This window comes from Aulostomus chinensis, chromosome 8 (assembly GCF_037954235.1).
Source record: "Aulostomus chinensis isolate RoL2024-O1b breed Wild chromosome 8, RoL_Achi_v1.0, whole genome shotgun sequence".
Taxonomy (NCBI): Eukaryota; Metazoa; Chordata; class Actinopteri; order Syngnathiformes; family Aulostomidae; genus Aulostomus; species Aulostomus chinensis.
In genome coordinates, this window is record NC_141327.1 from 5663463 (window position 1) to 5685919 (window position 22457).

The 22457-nt window shown below is 41.0% G+C and overlaps 2 protein-coding genes across 2 annotated transcripts in view; both read right to left on the reverse strand.

The window, feature by feature from the left end:
* On the reverse strand, positions 1–6303 carry cwc25 (CWC25 spliceosome associated protein). Its single transcript, XM_086210043.1, has 9 exons — positions 6128–6303; positions 4819–4991; positions 4493–4729; positions 4315–4384; positions 4085–4221; positions 3545–3614; positions 2958–3151; positions 2107–2274; positions 1–2008 (listed from the first exon to the last, which is right to left on the reverse strand). Exons 1-9 carry the CDS (start codon positions 6143–6145, stop codon positions 1897–1899), a joined length of 1179 nt encoding a protein of 392 aa, XP_086066169.1. The 5' UTR covers positions 6146–6303; the 3' UTR covers positions 1–1896.
* A 2406-nt stretch (positions 6304–8709) lies between these two features.
* Positions 8710–22457, reverse strand: part of slc24a3 (solute carrier family 24 member 3) — a 55342-nt gene continuing 41594 nt past the window's right edge. The window contains exons 5-17 of the mRNA XM_086210597.1: positions 21903–21987; positions 21003–21106; positions 19449–19523; positions 18974–18999; positions 18828–18881; positions 18601–18734; positions 16423–16583; positions 15822–16086; positions 14275–14441; positions 13054–13168; positions 12713–12825; positions 12141–12206; positions 8710–10965 (exon numbers count right to left, since the gene is read on the reverse strand). Coding sequence (XP_086066723.1) covers positions 10813–10965; positions 12141–12206; positions 12713–12825; positions 13054–13168; positions 14275–14441; positions 15822–16086; positions 16423–16583; positions 18601–18734; positions 18828–18881; positions 18974–18999; positions 19449–19523; positions 21003–21106; positions 21903–21987 — 1518 coding nt within the window. The 3' untranslated portion in view covers positions 8710–10812. The remainder of the gene's footprint in view (positions 10966–12140; positions 12207–12712; positions 12826–13053; positions 13169–14274; positions 14442–15821; positions 16087–16422; positions 16584–18600; positions 18735–18827; positions 18882–18973; positions 19000–19448; positions 19524–21002; positions 21107–21902; positions 21988–22457) is intronic.

A 22457-nucleotide genomic window follows, 5' to 3' on the forward strand; every position in this document is an offset into this window, starting at 1 on the left:
ATATCTCCCCAGACTACAACCTGCTTTAATGTAAGTAATATCTATACTGAGGCCATTTAACTGAATATTTGTTTTAAACATGGACTGTTCTTGGCAGCCTGGTAACAGTTTTAGAGAACATGCAGGTGCATGTTCTCACGCAGAGAACACCAGAATACCAAATTACTTTAAGCATCCAGAACAGTTCTTGGTAATTAAATATTGCCTTTGACCCATTTATCATGAAACACTTCTTCTGTTCCTACTGGACATTTGTGGGTTAAAAAAAAGGTTTATAGAAAAGAAACCAACATAAAGAGAGCCTGTCTGCGAAAATTACAAGACTTAAAGGAAAGTCTGGTAACATCAAAACCACTGTTGAGGACCTTGATACCTCCAATTTATTCAAGCACGTTATTTGGAATTAAGAATCATGTTATTTTTATAACGTTTAATCCACCTTGAAAATTCTTTAAGATGTACGGAAATGTTGCATGTTTGAGATTCCCTGACTTTAAGAATTACCTAAAATATTTCTGTTCAGATCAAACAGTGGTTGGCTCGCTTCACCTCAGGGTCTACACAGCAGCAAGTGCAGTTCTCAGTGACAGCGTGACATCACTATGGTCGTCATCCGTTTTCATGTTCATCATTTACAAGATAAAGTTTGTTTTATGTATATTAGCGAATCTCAACCAGACAATTTTGTTGTACGTCTTGTGTACTCAGACTACATCCAATTCATCGGTATCATCTGCCGTTGGACAACCGTTAATACATTTGCAGTAAAGCTACAGACCTCCAGTCTCCAGCTCTTTGACAGGACTCTGTTGTAGATGTGGCTGCTTCAGCCAGTGTTTATTCTGAAGTGTAGAACATCTGTCCTGTAATATCAATCAGAACACAAACAACAGATTTCTTGCTGTAGAGTTGGATATATACACATAATACAAGTTCATGGCTCAGTGGAAAGAAGTGATGCCTCACAGCTGGAGGGTCCCCACCCAGGCCATGTGGTCAGGATGGCTGGGAAGTTTCAGTGTTGTTGCCATGTCTGTGGCTTTCCTCCTGGTACTCTGGTTTACCCCACCATCCGACTGAATGTAGGTTGCGAAGCGATACTTCCCCCAAAATAAGTATTTTGCCTTTCAAGTACTCCAACAGATGTCACTAAGATGTTTTTTCAGTGCTGCATTAGTTCCTCATGACCCCAGAAAGTGGCAGCCGTGTAATGTTAGCTTGAAGCTAACAGCAACCCTCCCGACCACTGACAAACAGCAAGGCTGCCAAAAAACCCCATCCATTTGCAAACACTCAAATGCATCTTCCAGTATAATCCACATACTCCTTATGCAGTTATATACACAGTGCTACAAAAACACTCCCTTGCTGTTAAGTGGTTGTTCATGGTAGCCCTGAGGCCATTCAGTTGATCAACTCGCTTGCACTCACGGCCCCAAACCAGAAACAAGGTTATAGTTTGTTTGTTGCTTGTATCCAAGTGTTTGTGGATTACAGTGCAAAAGGCAAAAACTCTATTTGGATGAAGTAGCCCTTACAGGCTAGAAATAGCCACGATGAAATTACAGGGAACTTAATAATGACGGGGGAATCAGTCCTAATTCAAAAGGCATTTGATCACTAAAACCAATGGACCAAAGAAAGCTGTGGGAAACGAAGACAACGCTTCAATAAAAGAAGCCCAACACAAATAAGGGCCACATTTTAGATGAAGACGATGACATTAAGGGATCACCTTAATGTTCTCTCATTCCATTTCTAAATGCTCCTGTAATGGCGTTCACCCTTCCATCCACGAGTGTAGAAGGAAATCCCGTCAATCCAGTTTGGCTTTGTCTTTCGTTTGGAAGGTGGAGAGTCAAAGGTCTGAATCAGAATGTAGACATGAACTGCCAATTATCTTTTCATAAAGTTGCTCAGGGATGCTGGCGTCCTCTGAATGGAGTGGATGTTCCTCTTCACTCTGTCCTCCAAGGATGAGCTGGCAGCACTCTCCAGTTTCATGTTGCTGCAGGAGTTAAGAGGAGCGTTACTGGACACTGAACGGATCTTATTAGTGCGTTAAAACCAACAGAGATGCGTGAAGGCTTATCACTCATCACTTACTGGATAAAGCCAGCATGGCGCTCGCGCTTGGCTTGTTGTTCCCGCTGCTTTTCCTGCTCATCTTGCCTCTTGTAACTTTTCACGTTGTTCTCTCTGTCCTCCTCCCTCTGCTTCGCCTGCTCCATCATCTCCTTCCTTTTTTTCTCCAACTCTTCGGTGGTCAGCTTTCTACCGACAAAACATGACATGAATGCAGTCAGTGTTGGTGGTGATGAAGACAAAAGTACTTCAGACGAATCAAACTGGATAGTTCTGGTTCTCTGAACGTCTCTGAATGTAAAAGCTGGACTAAACCAAATCTGATTACCACAAGTAACTAAACATGGACTGTGAACTGAGGAACATGACAGCCTTTGTCAATCATAATGAGGAGTCACTTGTTTCCCAAAGGAGGAGCTGGATTATCTATGTAACATCCTACTGGGCCTGCTTTTAATTTTGAAATGTATTGTTTTAAAGATCCTTCCCTACTTTTTTGGTGTGTTTAATTTATTTTTTTTAATTGTGTTTATGTTTTTGAAATATTGTTTCTGAAAGTCTTTAGAAAAATTAATTCCAAAAAAGAGAAAAGAATCCATAGTTTAAATATTGTGTTTGATTTTTACCTTCTCTAAATGAATCAATTTGTTTGCACTGTAAAACTTTAAAAAAAAAAAAAGTTCAAAATGTCCGTCTTAATTTCCAAAAGTCCAAATGAGATCTTATTTCTGAAATCAAAAGAAATTCTGTTTACAGACACACTCCCAGCATTTTATATTTACTGATCAATTCTCTCTTCATTAATGGAGTCACAGTTCCAGCTCTGACTAGATGGTACATTATTATTAAGTCAATGTGTATGTGTCTCTTACTTGGACACCTGGTTCCTCTGTCTCCCGTATTGGCTCGGAGGGCTCCGAGCTCTCGTCTGGGCCTTCGCGTCACTTTGGCGTGAAGACGAGGAGTGAGTTCCTCTGCCGGTCTGGTGAGGAGACCGGGATCGGCTCCTCTCGCGGCGCCCTGAATGATGCGTGGGAGCTGGGGAGCGGCGTCGGCCTGCAGGGAACTGAAAGGGAATACTGAGTGTGAACGTTTTGGTGTCTCATTTATAAAATACTGCCTCGGTCCATTTCTAAACACGTGCAGGGATTTACAACGACGAACGGGACAGCTGAATAACTGAGGGAGGTTGTGCTACTTAAGTGATACATGCGACTCCCTACACACACAACAGGGGTCACCAAGAGCATTCAGAAATGATTAAATGTGCCACAGTCATGTTTATTCATCTCTAAGCATTACTCAACCAATAGCAATGTCCTGTGTTGCAATGTGTTGAGGCTCCTGGCCTAATGAGTGACAGATGACTAACTGTATATACTTGTGTGTGTGTGTGTGTGTGTGTGTGTGTGATCAAATTAGCAGTGCTATTCTGTCAGAGCACTGGCTGCTTACTGACCTGGAGGCCAAAGCCTGGAGGATGGTGGGCGTGGCTCCTGCTTTGTGCAGATTCATCTCCGTGATGCGACCTGAGAGTAGAACATAGTTATTAACAGAATTCTGATCCCTTCTTAGAAAAAAAATATTTAAAAATTCACAAGAGCAGACATGTCAGTCATTTACTACTTAAAATCCACGACAGACGCAATCACCTTTCAAGCCATTATGAAAACTCCTGTGATCGTTAAGTAACCTGGTTTAATTTGCATGTATTTGGATAATTAACACAGAGACACGACTGTGGGATGGTTTTAAAATAGCAAACTCGTTCAAATTTTGTGGACCTTAAATTGACACAAATTCATGTCATCACAATGTTCGTCTATTACTGATTATTAGGGGTTGCAGATCTATCTGAATGTATTTGGGCCGTACCACCAGTCCATGCAGCAGCTTCCGCTGACTGGAATGGAAACTCCCTTGACAACCGCTCTGGTGCATTTCCTGCTGTTTCCGATTGAACCCAAACCACGTGAAGGTGGTCAATGACCTTCTGTACCTGTGTTTTTTCTCATCTGAGCTTGAACTGGAATTCCTTCTCTTGCGTTTTTTCTCTTCCTTTCTTCTCTCACGATCACCTTTCTTCTCTTTCTTGTCCTTCTTCCTCTTCTTTTTTTTTTCAAGATTCTGGCGCAGCTGTGAAAGAAGCAAATATCGGTTAGCGACATATTTAGAAAACTCTGCTGAATAAAGATATTAGAAAGGACATGAAAGTCATAATAATTCTACCATTTCTTTGATTTTATGCATCTTCACTGGGTTGGTGAGAACCTCTCGCTTTTTCTCCTCCTCACGTTTTCTTCAGAACACACACCAGACACACACACACACAAAACAGTTCAGTTATATACTATTTAACACAATTTCAGTAGACAAACGTGGAAAGGAGGGGAAAAGTTTTGCTAACCTGATTTCAAACAGGGGGTCTTCTCTGACCTTGGCAGCCATGTCTATTGTGGAGGCAGGAGTGATGGGGTTGAAAATGGACCCCGGAAGGAGGCCGGTCTCTGCTGAGGGCCCGCTCTCTGGCTCCTCATATTGATCAGTGATCTGCTTGTCGATGGGACGTCCCAGCAGGTACTCATCTCTGGACACCTGCCCAGCAGGTCCCTGGTACATCCAGTCCAGACGATCATCCTTCTTTCTGTCATTGTACAACACCACATCTTATCAGAACACGATCTTCTTACTGCATCCACAAAACGTTTCCTGGTAAAATATGTCATGACTAACTTGATGGCACCCGTGTCCTCGGCATATCGGGTCATTTCTTCCCGGGCTCGTTCCTCCTTCAGCTCCTTCTGGAGCTCCTCAATCTTCTTCCGCTCAGCCTCATGTTTCTGCTCAGCTTTCCAGACCCGTTCCATGTTCTTCATGGTCTGGGGATGCCAGCTCTTCTTCAAGTTCTGGTAGAACACAAGGGGAAACACTGAAGTTAGCTACTGTATCTGTGACACTCAGAACCGCTGACCAAAAGTAGTCAGGTAGCCAAATGGGATAATAATGTATGTCCTGGTGGAATACAACGTTTAGTCTATATTGTTTACACATCTCACCAAACCTGGGCCTGGTCAAGAAAGCAGGTGAAAACCCTGAGGTCTTTGAACCACCAAATGAGGAAAAGTCAGGGTTTTCCTTTTCAAAAAAGGAGTTAATGCAAACCTACACAAGAATAATCATTATGAGAATATCTGAGTGCTTTTCTTCAATCTTCTATATATCTGCTGAATTTGATCTGTGTTTATATTTCCAACACCAAAGCTACTGCACGGCTGAAATAGCTCCTGACTTATATTTACTTATATTACAACAGATAATTATTAGATACTTGGACATTCACTTTTTGAGATTGCACTTGAATGAAAATAAATTTAAGGTTCAATACCATTCCTCTAGTTTTCACGTGTAATTTTCAAGTGTGATTAAATACTAAATAAATACGCTGCATTCAAACTATGCATTGACTTGAGCAACTATTTTCACCCACACAAATCTTCCTCTCTCTTCTTTGCTGCTGCAGCTGTGTTACAATTTCCTCTAAACTATGTTTAAACTCGCCATATGAAAGCATAATAATCCCGAATTTTAGAGAGGTAAAGCTAGCGGTTGCCATGATGAATCGTAGTATTGGGGCTCCATTCAATTTTTTTTCAAGTCGTGGTAAACTCAATTAACTCAGAATGAACCCACCCAGAGTTGATTAAATTAACTCAAATCCACTGTTCTGAAACAAAAAAAAAGTGATTTCCCCCTCTAAAGGTAAATCAACTTACTGTTCCAAGTTAGACTCGGAATTTGTTGAACCTCATTTCTTAAACGGGGCCTGAACTTGTAGAATTGCTTCAGTAAAGAGATTCTCGTGATGTTATGAGCCCTGGGTATCTTCAGGTATGTGCAGGACAGAAACGACTTAACGTTTAACAAGAAAACAGGAAAATAACTCAAAGTATTTTCCAAGCAGTCGGTCTTCATGTCTTCCAGCAGTTACGCTAGCGGTACATGTAAACACAAAGATTCTCTTCTTCGGCGGGCTCATACTCACCAGATCACCGCCACCCATCTTGAAATTGTGTTTGTTTTAATACAAACTACACAATTAAAATCAAAAAAGTGGTTAAAACCCTAAACTGTGGAATTACAGCAAGTCTCCCACTAGCAGGGAAGTCTAGCCAACGAGCGTTGTACTTCCTGTTTTGTATCTTTTTTCCGGCTTGAGAAGATGCAACACCTGAAAGTGTTCGTCGTTGAAAGCGCTCCGTAAAAAGGTTCCGCATAAAGCATTTCTACCTATAAATTGAAGCTAGTAAGAGCGAGATGTAATCAGCAAATAAAGTTACTAACATTTTCAGATGAATTTCTCTGGCAAAAATGAAAAAGTACAGGTTTGTGTTCAAATGAAAACCATGTTGTTACTTAGTTTTCACCCCTATTCAATGGTAGCCCAAAGAGTTTTAACACCCAATCAAATAGCTTCTTTCTTAACCATTACATCTAAGAAACTCATACAGCATGCCACAATTGTTATAATGTGCTTAAAAGTGTAATTGTGAATTCTGGGATTAAAGTTGTTTTTTGGGGGGATCATTAGCAAGAACTAGTCTCAAGAATAAACTGCTTCAAAAGTCAAAGGTCAAGATCATGTCACGTGTTTTTGCAAATAATTGAAGTATTCAGACTATGACATGCCGTTCAGGAATTTAATCTTTGAATATATTGAGTGAATCTCTGAATATATTGAATGAAACTCTGAATATATTGAATGAAATTCTGAATATATATATGAAACTCTGAATATATATATGAAACTCTGAATATATATACGAAACTCTGAATATATTGAAATAAACTCTGAATATATTGAATGAAACTCTGAATATATGGAATGAAACTTTGAATATATATATATATAAATAATGAATCCTGAATATATGGAGTGAAACTGAATATATTGAATGAAACTGAATATATTGAATGAAACTTTATATATATATTATATTATATATATTATATATTCAGAGTTTCATTCAATATATTCAGAGTTTCATATATATATTCAGAATTTCATTCAATATATTCAGAGTTTCATTCAATATATTCAGAGGTTCACTCAATATATTCAGAGGTTCACTCAATATATTCAAAGATTAATTTCCTGAACGGCATGCCATATCAGACAAACATCTGACAGAATAAACTGATTCCATTTTACAGCTGAAGGTCAACTTGACTTTGACATCATAATTCTCTGCAAAACTATTGTTCTGGACATTATAGATTATAGTTACAGGCTTTCAGCCTTGAGGTGCTCTTTTGTGCTCTCAGGTGATTTGATGGATGACTAAAGGTCTGTTTTATTATTAACTGATGAGTGACTAATTTTTTTTTGAACACCTTTTAAACAGCAGGGAATTTTTGGACTACAACAGGTTTGCTGAAATTAATTATAATATAATCGATATATAGGGAAATACTGATATAGCTGATATATGGTATAATTGATCCAGCACCAGCAACAACATGATTATTATAGCATTGCTGGCGCTGGCTAACTATCTTGTACTGTGAAAACTTTAAGGGCCCAGAAGGGTGCTTAAAGAGCACAAACCACTTTTAGCTGTAAACTCTGTTTCAGACTGTCCATAATAAATATATGAACTTTTGCTGCGAGACATTTGAGAGCTCAGAAATTGTGTGTCACACATTAATAATTTTCCAAATGTCCATAGTTTACGAAAGAGAGGGGTGAGGCGAGGGGCTGCAATCTTCTTTGTCAACATGCGATGGCGTTGGGTCATTCCTGAGTTTGTCAGATATCCTTCAAGCATTTTCCAAAATTGTGTTTTATCTTGTAAAATAGGCAGAAAGTTAAATTTATTCAAAACATGATTCTATTTTGGTTACACACTCATGTGATATCTGGCAGAGCACTTTCTTAACCTCACACTTCAGAGTTCACATCCAAATCTTTTAACCAATAAATTTCAATGGCTCTTCCACACCATCGAGCAAAATGTTCCTAACCAAACATTCTCTAAAAAAGCTGTTCACATATAAATTAAAAACAAAACCATGTAAAATGTGGCCATATATATTTTAGATTAATAAAAAACTACTTGGTTTAATACAAAATAAACACATATCAAAGTCAAACAATATCAACCAGAAGAGATTTTTCTCAGTTGATTTTTTTTTTACGTTTTCCAGCTCCACTTTTCACATGAACCCCTCACTCTCTTGTGGTCTCTGGGTTCAGTGCAGTGAATGCTAGCAGCTTTAGCTTTGAATAAATGCATCATAAGATTTTTTTTTTTTTTTTTTAAGAGTGACACTGCATATCACCCCAGCAAATCAGGCAGCCTTTCCCTTCAGTCACCAGGGATCATTGCTCTCTAGTGAGCTCCCCCCAGGCTTGCCTGCCCTGTCACCTCATCTGTCAACACAGCAGAAATGAAAACAAGAAAAGATGTTAAAATCTTGGGAGGATTTCCTCTTAAAGATAAACATCACTCAGCATGAACATACGCATAGCTTCTTGTCAAGGGCTCATAAAGACACAGGAAATGGTTATGTATGTATGTAAATCAGTTTATTGCAGGAAGACCCCTGGGAATGAGGTCAACATCGTTATCTGTCTGAGCTCCTGCCCAGAGGTCCTCATCAACAAAAAGGAGGATTTACAAACAATTCAAAAGACATGAGCATCAAACAACATGAATTAGCTGAAAACTAACATTCTATATACTGTAAATATCCGACTGCCTGTCAGAAGGGACTCTGACATCTGTTTATATCCATCTGATATGTACAGCATCATCAAAACAGTGCCTTCTGATCCAATTACACACAAAATAATCTGAATGATGAAAGAGGCATGCAACCTGACCAGCATTTGTCTCTATGTAGCTGACCTGAAATACACGCTAACGCCACTCTACTGAGTCAGCTCCTCATGCAGACATACAGTAGCAGCGAGACATTATCAAGACTAATGGAGGACGCTTCTAAGTAATCAGCTAAAGCTCACTCTTCCTAGGAGTCCTACTGGGAAAAAACAAAATGAAAATACATCTTCCACATGTTCGAACACATGCTGTAGACAGCAATACTGTTGACAAAAGTGTTTTTGGCTCAAATACAAGCAGGAAAATGGCCCCGTGTTGGTTCAGAAGCCTAAAATACAAGATGGTACAAGAGTTCGAGCACTGTGTTAATATAGTGTGAAAGTTCAAAAGTGGCATGTCGTCAGTACCTACTTCCTCTTCTCTCAAAGCGAACAGTTCTTCGAGCAAAAAGAGATGAGGTTCCCACCATGGTGAGACAGATGGGTATAGAGATTGCACTTTCTGTCCATCTCCAACGCAATATCTCCACGGCAACTAGTTATCATCTCTAAACTGCATACAAATGTTGCAATAACTCTCCGAATTATACAAAACTTATAAATGATAAAAGTTCTGCTCTTAAATATAAACAACATCAAGTCAGTTTCCAGTACTTAGGTTATATATTAGGTACAGCTCCATCGCCAGTGACTTCCATCTATCACACTGAAACTGCTGGTTAGACATGATCTTTGAATAAATTAATTCATAAATAAATCATGATTATGTCTTTCCAGTAACAACAGTGTCCCTAGTTCCCCTCCAAACACACACACACACACACACACACACACACACACACACACACACACACACACACACACACACACACACACACTCCAACTGGCTCTCAGGTCCAAACCTAAAACTATGCATTCTATTCTAAAATGGTTTTTTTTTTTTGGCTTTATATGAAACAACTGAGAGAGTATAAAGGAATTTCTAATATAGTACAACAGGTTCAACATCTAGAGGGACCTTTAAATTCAGTAGTTATTTGTTTAGTGTACCTGCAGACGCTGCCAATGACAGAGTCATATCACTAATACCTAGTCAATAAAGTGTCAGTGCTGGATGTCTATAGCAGGCAAATCTCTTGCAAGTGTGGATTTTATTCAAGGGAAATAAATCCCACATCATGGAGGATTTACCTGTAGTCAGACAGCCGAAAACAGATAGGATGAGAAGACTAAAACTGTAGATTCTCTCTGTCAGTGCAAAGCTAGAGTTGAGCTGTGGCTAGTACAACATGCTACGTTCCTTTATCAGCACTAAACGTGGGCGGCATGTTAAAGCATTTGAGTTTATTCGTGGCAGACTAAATCACCGTATTGTGCTTAAGTAAAACTATTGTCGCTGTCATCGGATCCCTCAGCTCTCAGAGTGTTCCAGTTGTGCATAAGAGAATCCCACATATCAGCTAATATAATTTCTTATATAATTCTCAAATATATACAGAGAATGACTTAGAAATACCTTACTTGTGTGCTTATATCCAAACTTGTACAAAGAGTAACAAACAATCCAGCTCAAATTGGCTGCGACCGCTTGCTTTCAGTCAGTCAATTACAGTAGCAGCTTCTTCACCAACAGTTGGTGTTAATACAGTTCAGTTCCCTTCAGCCACACATTTGGTGCATTAGCAGCCTCTGCTGCTGGGACACCTCCTGTTCACTTCACAAAGTCCCAAAACCTTAGGTGTCCTCTTACAGGTGTATCGCACCAAAGATAAATCATACGGCTCCGTTATTCTAATGGAAAACAAAGGTAGGCGCCAAGAGACTGGAAGCCAGGGGAGGTACTTCCATTAGCCAGAGGAAGGAGTAGAAGAAGAAGAGGGGGGAGGTCAGTGGATGTCTCGACACATGGGGAGGTTGACGAAGATGAAGACGTTGAACTCGATGAGAACAGAGAAGCAGAGAAAGATGGCGTACATGATGAGACAGACCAAGCCCAGCTGCCAGTCCAAAGTCCACTTGTTCAAATGGACCCCGAGAACCTGCCGGCAGGAGACACAATTAGAGACAAGACGAGGGAGAAGAACTTTGACTGGATCAACAGGGAGGAACCGACTCATCAGGAATGTCATTGGGAATGTAAACATGGTCTTCTCCTGCCTGACTGTCTCAGCATCAATATGGACACCATGATGGGTGAGAATAAGGCTAAATAGAGAACATAAAAGGGTTCATTTTGATGCATGTTCTTGTGTAAATCAGGTTGTTGTCTGCTTTATTTTAAGGCACTGGAAGGCAGATTTTGTCATTCTCTGGGAGGAAGAGGAGACGAAGAAGAATACAGGCAAAAACAACTGGGTCTCGAATAAAGCCCCTCCATCCATTGTCTTCCGTTTATTCCTGTTAAGCGGGAGGGGGCTGGAGCCTATCCCAGCGGCTATGGGCGAGAGGCGGGGTTCACCCTGGACAGGTCGCCAGTCCATCACAGGGCCAACACATATAGACAGACAACCATTCACACTCACATTCATACCTACGGTCAATTTAAAGTATCCAATTAGCCTAGTCCCCAATTGCATGTCTTTGGACGGTGGGAGGAAGCCGGAGTACCAGGAGAGAACCCACACAGGCACAGGGAGAACATGCAGACTCCACACAGAAAGATCCCGTGCCAGAGCCAGGACTTGAACCCGGAACCTTCTTGCTGTGAGGCGACAGTATTAACCACTGCACCACCGTGCTGCCTATCTATGAAGCATTTTTCAAAAAAAGCTGTTAGCTGTTAAGTGCTGTCCATACATAGAACACAGCAAAACATTAACAGGCTATCTAAAAGGTACATTCAATAAAAGAGGAGATAGGGAAGCTCTAGAGAACTCTAGAGAACAGGAGATCAATGTGTCTATGATTTGTCTGATATAGTCTGCAAATACATTGAAATAAGTTTATGATGTTTAAATGTTTCAAATATGAATATTTTAATTTGTCCATAATTACTATCTTAATAGCATACTATCATATGCACAAAGTATATTTATATACAGCCCTGCAGGCCATCCTACAAGTTACTGTCTTGTACGCCCAGTTTAATATGCAACACAATTTAATGCAGTTCATGTAATAGAGGCTCTGTTCCTCCAACAGCTCAAGGGTCTTTGGCCTGAAAAACATTGAAGACCCCTGCTATACACCACTAAATCAAAACCGCAGCACTTACGGTGAAGAACACTGAGGCTAGCAAGAGTCCGACAGAGAAAATGAGTCCCCTACTGTTCAGATGGATCTGAGGAGACAAACACAAAACATAACTTTATTTCATTTTATGTTATCTGACATAAGGAGTACTCAGTCATGGTTCCTGAAGAGCCACAACATGTCAGTTTCAAAAAAGGACAGAACTTCTTTTAAACGATTCAGAAATGATATACCTGACAGAATGAGCAATCATTTAGGCAGAAAACACTAACATCTTACACAATCTTATACACACACACAATTATATATACACATACATATGTGTGTGTGTATATATATATATATATAATATATATACACACACACACATTCATACGTACATATGTACATATATACAAATATACAGTACATACATACATATATATAAGAACAGTATATATATATGTGTGTGTGTGTGTGTGTGTGTGTGTGTGTGTGTGTGTGTGTGTGTGTGTGTGTGTAAAAACACTGTTCTTGGCTGTATATTGTTACTGTTCTGTTCTATTCTGGTCCAGTCCAGCAGAGTCTCCTCTGGCTGAGCTGGGAAGCACTCACGTTAGAGCCATAGTCTATGCAGAGCGTTTGCAGTGCCCAGGGCAGACCCAGGCCCACCAGGATGTCAAACACATTACTGCCTATTGAGTTGGAGATGGCCATGTCTCCCAGACCTGAGGCAAGGAGAACAACACTGTCAAGGTCTGTATACAGTCAGCAGACGAGTCCGTTATGACAAGCGAGATTGTGCTCCTTCTCTTCACAACATTCTTGCTACACAAATAATCAGTGTCCGTGGTAGCAGTGTGTGTGTGCGTGTGTGTGTGTGCGTGTGTGTAGGTGTGTGTGTGTGTAGGTGTGTGTGTGTGTGTGTGTGTGTGTGTGTGTGTGTGTGAATTCACCTTGACGTGCTACTATAACACTGGCCATACAGTCTGGGACGCTGGTGCCTGCTGCTAGCAAAGTGATTCCCATGATAACGTCCGGGATGCCCAGAGTGAAGCCAATCACAGTCACCTGAGACCAGACACAGTTAATCTCAGACTACCACCTCTCAGACTCATCATCCTATCCGGGACCCAAGAGACACTCACCTGCCCCATAGGAGTTAAATGTCACAAACAAATGAACAAAATATATGAGTCTTCATATTATGCACTACACATTACTCACGTGTGTCACATTTGGTGAGATGTCATCTGTTTGCAAGGATTTTGTTTTTGTTTTTGTTTGTTCTGGCTGTGAACCTGATTGTGTTGATGAGAATGTTTGTAACAGCTCAAATACGGTTCAGGTAACTGGTTCTCCATCAGTTGGAAAGGCCTGTCGTGGACACATTTGTGTTTACACTGCGAACAAAACAGTGTGGCCCCGACCACTTTTGAACATGTCTCAGTGAATAGACCTCCCCTTAACTTAGCACTGTCCTCTTGTGATTTGATCACTCAGGGTTCTTTTTACTACCAGGACAGAACATGGTCATATATGTACTGTAGGTGTGTCTCAGGAGGAAAAAAATGTCCCATTCAAACCCAATAAAACTGTAATTTTCAATCCCACTGCTGGCAGAGTATGTAATCATCTTTATTCTGTAATACTTGCATTAAAATGATGGAAGATGTTTTTTCACCTTTGGGCTCTGAAACAATTCAATTTCTGTTTGTTGTCGTTTTCCATTTCTGCTATATTATGGAGCACTAAAGTCATTTGAATAAACACCTATTATAAAGGTGGTAAGGGTACACTGTATGGATATCAGAGAGTGGGATGTAACTGCATGTGTGTGGCTACAAAAAAAAGAAATATTTACTGCAGGTAATGTTTCTACACCTCCATTCCTCTTTCTTTCTTACTGTGTCTCTCTCAAACACAGGTGCAGAAGAAAACAAATATAATGGGACCCCACTCATTAATAGCTGCTTGAAAGTGCTACAAGTGTGCTAAAACTGCATGCCTCTGACTTTACTGTAGTTCTGTTCTGGTTAAACTGCAGATTTACGAGAGAAAAGGCAGCTGCTGTAATATAACTGAAGTTACATCAGTTACTAGCTCCCCAATTAGGTTTTTTTTAATCATCCAGTAACACTCAGGAGTCTCTAGCATGTTTTTAAGCCTGGACTCACCATCCAGACCATGATGTAGGAGAGGCCAGCAATCCAGATGGTGGCAGTGAAGAAGGAGACCATGAACCACCTCTCCCAGCGCCGACTGGCACAGTTGGGTACGGTGAAGAACAGAAGCAGTGACACCGGCCACAGTGTCAACCACTTCAACTTGTTACACACTCCAGCTGGTAGGACATGGAGAAAGAGGGGATGGCTTATTACACTCACAACAACTTAAATAATGATCATCATCTTAAGGTGTAATTTACTGTATAATTTTGAAAACAAGATAACCCCATCCCATCTCGTAATTCACCTCCTCAATGAAACGCACTAGATTTTTTCTGTTTTATTTTCATTTTCTTTGTTTTTCTGAAAAATGGCATTAAATTAAAGTTAAATTATTTCAAGGTGTTTTCATTCTGAATGAAATTAATATATTATCAGCAACCAAAACTAGTTTATTTCTAGACAAGCAACAATAATGATGCTTGTGGATATAAAATTATCTTGCTAGACTCCATCCATCCATTCATTTTCTACCACTTATTCCTGTTCAGGGTTGCGGGGGGGCTAGAGCCTATATCAGCAGCTATGGGCGAGAGGCGGGGTTCACCCTGGACAGGTCGGCAGTCCATCACAGGGCCAACACATATAGACAGACAACCATTCACACTCACATTCATACCTACGGTCAATTTAGAGTATCAATCAGCCTAGTCCCCAGTTGCATGTCTTGGGACTGTGGGAGGAAGCCGAAGTACCCGGAAAGAACCCACACAGGAACAGGGAGAACATGGAGACTCCACACAGAAAGATCCCATGCCTGAGCTGGGACACGAAACCAAAGCCTTCTTGCTGTGAGGCGACAGTGCTGACCACTGCACCACTGTGCCGCCCTTGCTAGACTCAATTCGAGTAAATTAAATAGCTAGTAAAACACTAATACATCAAAATACAGAGAAGTTTAGACAGAATGAGGACAACTGAGAGACATCAGTCAGTATCAGCTGTTCCTGCCATCCCAGACAGCAGCTGTGTTTACAAGAAGTTGACATATTTGAAGATTACTCAACTTTTCCCCATCTTATACACAGAGTTAACTAAGCCAGTTTTGTGATGGACAATGCAACTAAAAATATCGCTTTTCTACATGCTTATGCTTGTCAAACAGGTAGTTAATCAATTGCTTTCATTGGCTTACCACTTGAAGGATCACCATATTGTCATTGACTTCTATAAAGCTTTATCTCTTTCTCTGTGCCCACCACAGTCTCCTTGCTACTTTATTTGTGTGTGTGTGTGTGTGTGTGTGTGTGTGTGTGTGTTTAAAGAGCAGCATGAGCACTGCCTTTGATGACAGACATCAGAATGAGTCCGTAAATGATCCTATAGTAGAGATGTTCATTCAGCTTTGAGGGTGAAACCCCCCTGCCTGACCCCCCCACCCTCTAATGACCACTCAAAAACACATTTACCCAATCACATACACATTCACACACTGATGGCATTGACAAAAAGTTACCAAATGCACCTTTGATGTCAAAAAGTTACATGAGCCGTACCTGGAGCTTTGAAAGGCACAAGGGGTCCTTCATTGTCCTCTTCTTCCTCTCCTTCCTTGTCATTCTCGTTGTTCTCATTGTCCTCATTTTCATTCTCCGTCCCAGACTCCAGACGCTGAAGTCTGCATCTCCCATTTAGCCCCTGCTCAAGGCCACTAATCCCATTCTCTAAGCCCCGCCTCCCCTGGGCCCTGGCTGCAGAATCAGAGTCGCCATTTGTGATGCGGTTGACTCGAGTCTCGGTGGTGTTGATCAGTCTTTGCCTCTGGTGACGATCATCAACATTATGACATTAGATGACTTCAAGCTATGATACATGACCAAATGTGGATATCATGTTGTGTAGCAAGAATAAACTTATGTTAAACAATGTTTTCTTTTTTGAGTGATACAATTTGAAAAGTATACTTGTCTAAAGAAGAAGTTAAAGTGGTGTCTGCCTCTTTTTTTAATCAAAGGCTTTGAGAGTTACACCTGGAGGGTAGTCTTTGGCAGATGGAGGACCCAAGGTTATTTGTTTTGTCTTTTGTCTGTATGTTCAGACTCATTTTAAAACAAAAAAATCAAACACACACACACACACACAGAGGCATATACGTACTTCATTGATAAGCATCCGAGAGGCCATGGTGAGCCGGGTTCTTGGGGAGAAGTGACTGGTAATCATGATCCTCATGCCGGCCTCGGAAAAAGTCAGTTGGTGGGGGTATGCAGACAGCAGCTCATCCACCATCAGCACAGATGGCTTACAGTGGAAGTTAGCTGGGGGGATATAACACACAATATTCATATGACAAATAGCTCTGAGCGTTTAACCCAAAATGTTCCTATTTAGTCCAGCTGAAATCAGGCTTTTTCCAATCATGTCATTTATTTTACTGGATTACTTTAGAATTTCCTGATTATTGAAAGAAAAACCGATAGAACTGCTTCTTTACTCTGAGCTGTCGTGTGTGTGCTTTAAATATTGTGTTGATAATCTAATTGCTAAGCTAATGAGGGAAAGCTTACTGAAGGTTTTAAAGCACCCCTCCATGTGCAGACTAGAGGTTGACTACTGGAAGTTGTTTTTGAACCTGAGCTGAAGACACGCACATGTGAGGCAAGGCAAGGCAAGGCAAGGCAATTTTATTTGTAGAGCCCGTTTTCACAAACAGTTTGTCTCAAAGGGCTTCACATGGCATCATAACAACATCCTCTGTCCTTAGACCCTCACATCGACTGAGGAAAAACTCCATAGAAAACCCTTTTAACAGGGAAAAATCTGAAAAACCTCAGGGTGAGCAACAGAGGAGGGATCCCTCACCCAGGACGGACAGACGTGCAGTAGATTACAGACAAGAAAACAGTTTACAATGGAGAATGTGAGAAACATGGAAATGTTAATAATAGCTGAAGAAGGAAGCTTCTGGTAGGGGAGGCAGGGAGAGCAAGCCAGCTTGATGGGGGACTGGATGGCAGACTGGTTAATGGAAGGGGAGCGCAGGCCGGTGTAACAGTAGGGAATAAGGGGGGGGGGGCGATGCAGGCGGCGGGGGGGGGGGGGGGGGCGATGCTGGTGACATCGAAACTAGTCTGGAAGCAAAGTCACCCAGAATGCACAACCAATGTGTCATTTCATTTAAGTTAAGCTTTAAATTAGTCTCGTGTCAGTTCATTTCCACTTTTGCCAGGTTGTCTGGATTACAAGCTTGTTGAGTCACTGTGTTTATTTTAGTTGTAATAACAGCAATTACCAGGCCAGTGAAGTAAAAAAAAAAGTGTGATACCATGCCTTGAAAGTGCAAGAAGCTGACCGTGAACTGCTACGTGCTGTCTAATAAAAATTTTCTTTAAAAAGCTCTCTGCAGTCTGCAAAATGGTGACATTCGGCCATTAGTTAACACTGGCATCGCCACTATCAGCTGTACGGGGCCTGTGTCTGCTGTGCCTCTAATCATCTTCAGAGGATCACCTCAGTGTCCTGTCACATAGACATGGACATGTCACTTCCTACAGAAGTTTCTGAACAAACATCCCATATAATATACAATAGTCCAGGTTGGCGCTGGCAACTGGAGGACCATTTGTTTATCTGCACTTTCAAATACATCCAGCCTGTCAAACCTGCTGTCACCTGCCAACTTGTATCTCTTCATCATTCAAGAGGGAGTGACTGGTTCTCACTGGGGCAGCAATCAGAGTAGGAGCTGCAGATGAAGCTTAGGGAGAAGGCTGTGCCGAAGCTGTCACTCTTGGCCAGGATGCTGTTGTGTTAGTTGGTGTTGTGACCCAAATTTACTTAACAGTTGAAGAGAGAAGGATCAGCTGCAAGTTGCAGACATAAAAATGATCTGTGGTTAAAACACTCCCTTCTGTGAGATGAAGATCCAGGGAAATTTTCCGTATTGTTTGGGTGGCTGGTACACAAACCTGTCCCATACAGACAAGAAGTGATGGAATTGCTTGGAAGAACAGTTGTGAAGAGATAAGATGAAGGCTCTGGTTGCCCTGAGTGACCATCTTTGATCACGTAGGGGGAGTTCTTCTATTGTTTAACCTGATCCAAAGCTCCAAAGTCAGACAGCACGGTAGTGCGCTAGTTGTCGGGAAGAATCAAGGGCAAGACGGCCAAAGCCTGTTCAATAAGGTCAGTCTTAATTGTCATCTCAGGAGCTGATCATAAACAGTGTTGGAGTTGTACACCAGCTGAAATTATATTTACACATATACAGTATAAGCACAGTCACATGCTGCTAAAGCCTACAGTTGGAAGTTGAATGTTGAGGGACACTGCTACCTTTCTTCAGCAGGACTGCAGTGGCATCACAGGTAACATTATCTTCTAGATCAGTGCTTCCTGTCAACCCGTTCGCCAGATTCACTGAACTCTTCTTTTGACGGCTGAAGTAGCGCTGAGCCTTGGTGTTGAACCTGACAGGGTACAGAACAATGATGGATCGACCACAACTCTCTATGTACCTATGTGAGATCTATCGGTGCTTTGAAAGTATTGGAAGTTCTCACTTCATGATGAGGATGTAGACAGCATACATGAGAATCAGGACAAGAGACTCCCACCTGGACATTATAAAAAGAAAGTCAGTTAAGTTTGTACACTGAATCATTGTTGGACAGAAAGAATATAACCAGAGGTAAACATCCTCACGTACCAGCACACCTTCTCATCGTAGATGAACTAAAGAGGTGAGGCAAAGACAAAGGACATTAGGAGGCAGGAAGCATTTCAGCCTTTGCCCCACTTGGGGGCACTGTCAGTCTAGAGCTAAGACAGGCAGGAAAAGGTCAACCCTTGACCTTTTGCTTCATCATATTTCATCTGAAGTCAGGATGTCACTGAACGACAAAGATGTCTGTCTTCATGTGCTTGATGTGAAACAAGACACTGGCTGGCAGCATTTTACTATGAGGAGAATTGCTTTGATTGGAAAACAGCTACGAATCCATATCTATATTAGATAAATAACTTAAATACTCACTCTACCCCATAGGTAGTACTGCTGAGGCAGCAGTTGTGTACTGATATGAAAGCTGAGAAGCATAAAATTCACTTTCGAGTAGTTACAGTACACATCTGTACACTTCTGTGCTCTCCATGACTTTATGTTGAAGTGTCTAAGTTCTTACCGCAATGAGGGCTGTGATGGAAAATGTATAGTAAGTAGAATCTCTGAGTAGAGCCCAGTGAGAGAGCTTCACCGCCTACAAGGGAAACAGATTCATCGATTTAGCATTGACTGAGCATTGTGATACAGAAACATCATTAGCATAGTGGTATAAACAGAGGAAGTGACCTCCTGAATCACACTCAAAGGGAAAGCCACAGCGAGGTAGCGCTCAGTGTAGGAAAGGTGCTGGTGTGCATATTGACTTTATGTAATCAGATGCAATGCAGGAGCTCACAAAGCCATGACTAATGTTGTAACAGTCAGCATATAATTCCCATGCAATGCTCACGCTGAGAGAGGGGAGTCAAAAGTCACATCTTCAAAGTGCCACTCCCAGTAGTGGAAATGTTTGCTGCTGTGAACCAGAGGCCACCACTATAACATAACAAACAAGATGTTTTTCTGCTACTGGAGTTCAAGAGTGCTTTGCAGATGAAAGACTTTGGATGGCCAGTGGAGAGCAGAAGACAAGTAGTGAGGTGCTGGATGTGAAGATGATTTTTATTGCACCCCATCCCTCCCAGCCCCATCAGACCGCCTGTCTCTCTGCTTCATTATCTTGCTATGATTACATAATGCACAATCTGGGATTGCATCACTGTTTGGAGTCAAGTGTGTATATTTTTCAGAGCAGAGAGCTTATCCTTGTACTCCGCTCATTTTAATGCAAGGCCCCGCCCCCGCCCACCCCTGGCATGTCTGATAGCATCATAGAGAGGCTGCGCTGTATTATCTTATCGCTGTATCTCATGCAACACATGACATCACAGATGCAGAGCAGAGGAGATGCAAATTGTTGACTGGGTTCATACTGGTGAAGTGAAAGAATTACTAACGTACGAATGAAAGAGAATAAAGCCAAATCAGTGAAGCCGTTCCTGTGTGTCAGGGCAGAGAATGAATGTGGTGTGAAATATTAATCCACAAGATTAGACAAATTAGGTCTGTTCCATTATGATAAAAATCATAATCCTGAGCATTTTAGTTTATATTTTGATCAGATTAAGAATAGCTCACTGCATTTGGAAACAACGTGCATTTATCGAACCGAGTGCATTTCCTTGGACTTTAAAGAAAATCACCTGGGAAACAAATAAAACAACAGTTGAAAATTAGAAAAACAGGGAGGGAGAAAGCACAGCATAACAGAGGGGTAGTGTTAGATTCATAACCTGAGTCAAAGCAAGAGCATCAATGTGATGTGAAATATCGATGATTTTGTTTACATGATTGTTGGAAACAAACATTTTAATTGAAAATAAAATGTATCAATTGCGCAGACCAAAGTTTACTCTTGCTTGGGAAAGATGGTAGAAGCTGTGGTGGGGAAACTGTTATGCTGCATATGGTTTATTCAGGGACCCGAATTTATGCAAAGCTCAAATGTGTGTCTGCCATGCCTTTATCAAACACAGGTCACTGGTGCTGCTGAATAGTTAAAGGTGATGTTAGGCCATCGGTTGTACTCAGTGAAAATGCCACCAGGTCAGCGCAGGCTTCTATGACATCATACCTGGCCTGCGAAGAAGCCGCACACACCGATGATGCAGAGGATGTTGAAGACAGCAGAGCCCACAATGGTCCCCACACCCACGTCACCTTTGGTGACAAACACCCCTGTGAAGAACATGAGCCAACACAGTGGGAGATGTTATGACTCAACAGGAATTTCACTTTAATTTGCTAAGACAATGGGTGATAAGAAATAAACTGTAATAAAGGTTGACTATAAAAAAAATAAACAGCAACACATTACAAAACATCGAAATCAGCTTAAAAAAGTGAATTTGAAAAAAAAACAACCCACAACCAACAATTAAAAAACACACACAAAAACGTATATCTATAATAACTTCTGGATTGATTTTTTTTAATGGCCAAATATAGGTGATGCTGGATCTATTAAATTTATATGTCTGAGAAATGCTCCTGAATGCATTCAAAACCAAAATAAGGGTCACGATTGAGAAAAATCAGCTCCAACTGGGGTCCAGAACATTCAGATTCAGATTCATCATGTTACACAATTGACTGAGGTTTGAAAAGCTTTAGCTGTGCTTTTCTAAACAAAATTAAAAACTGTGGCATTTCTTAAACCCATGTGTATAATTATAATTGTAAATGATACACTGAGGCATGTGATAGCCCAGACTATCCTTTTAGTTGGTTCAGACAGGAAAAAACAAAGAAAAGGACATATGGCCTTTGCTCCTCCCCAGTGATTCTCCAGTGGTTATTATGTAAGCGATGACATTAATGGGATTCAGTATACTGAAAGCCATGTTTGTCTAATCCAAGTGTCTTGGGATAAATGCATTAAAGCATCCATTAAAAGGGAAGCATGATTCCTCCCTGACACAGTATAGCAGCATGTAGAGTTAGAGTTGGAGCAGAGCGGCTAAAGAGTTAATACCTATGATGGATGTAAAGAGCTCAGGAGCTGAGCTGCCAGCGGCCATAAAGGTCGCCCCTGCTACATCCTCGCTGAGATGGAGACGCTGGAAGAGAAAGGAGGAGAGGAAAAACCCCACAAACACTGCAATTAGAAAATCCAAATGGATCCAAACTGAAAGAAATCAGACTTCTTATGTTACTGAATAACGCGTGCTTTAGCTTAGCATCATGACACGTGCCAGCCTGGTGCTAGTAAAGCAATGATATGCCACTGAGTCCCTATTTTCTTCCCTATGAATTTTCAATCCAGAGTTCAACAGTTCATTGTTTTGTAAGATACCAATAACAAAAACATCACTACTACTACTCCTCCTCCTCCTACGTCTACTACTAAGCGCAATTATATCCTGAAAGAATAAAACTGAAGTACAATTCTTTTTTTTAATTTAGTTGGTATTGAATTCAAGAAAGGCATGAAAACTGGCTGAAGGAATCATTTTAATTCTTAACCTCTAATTGAGAATCTGTACATTTGTGTAGTGTTAGAGAGCCATTGCTTTTGCCATGCTTGATC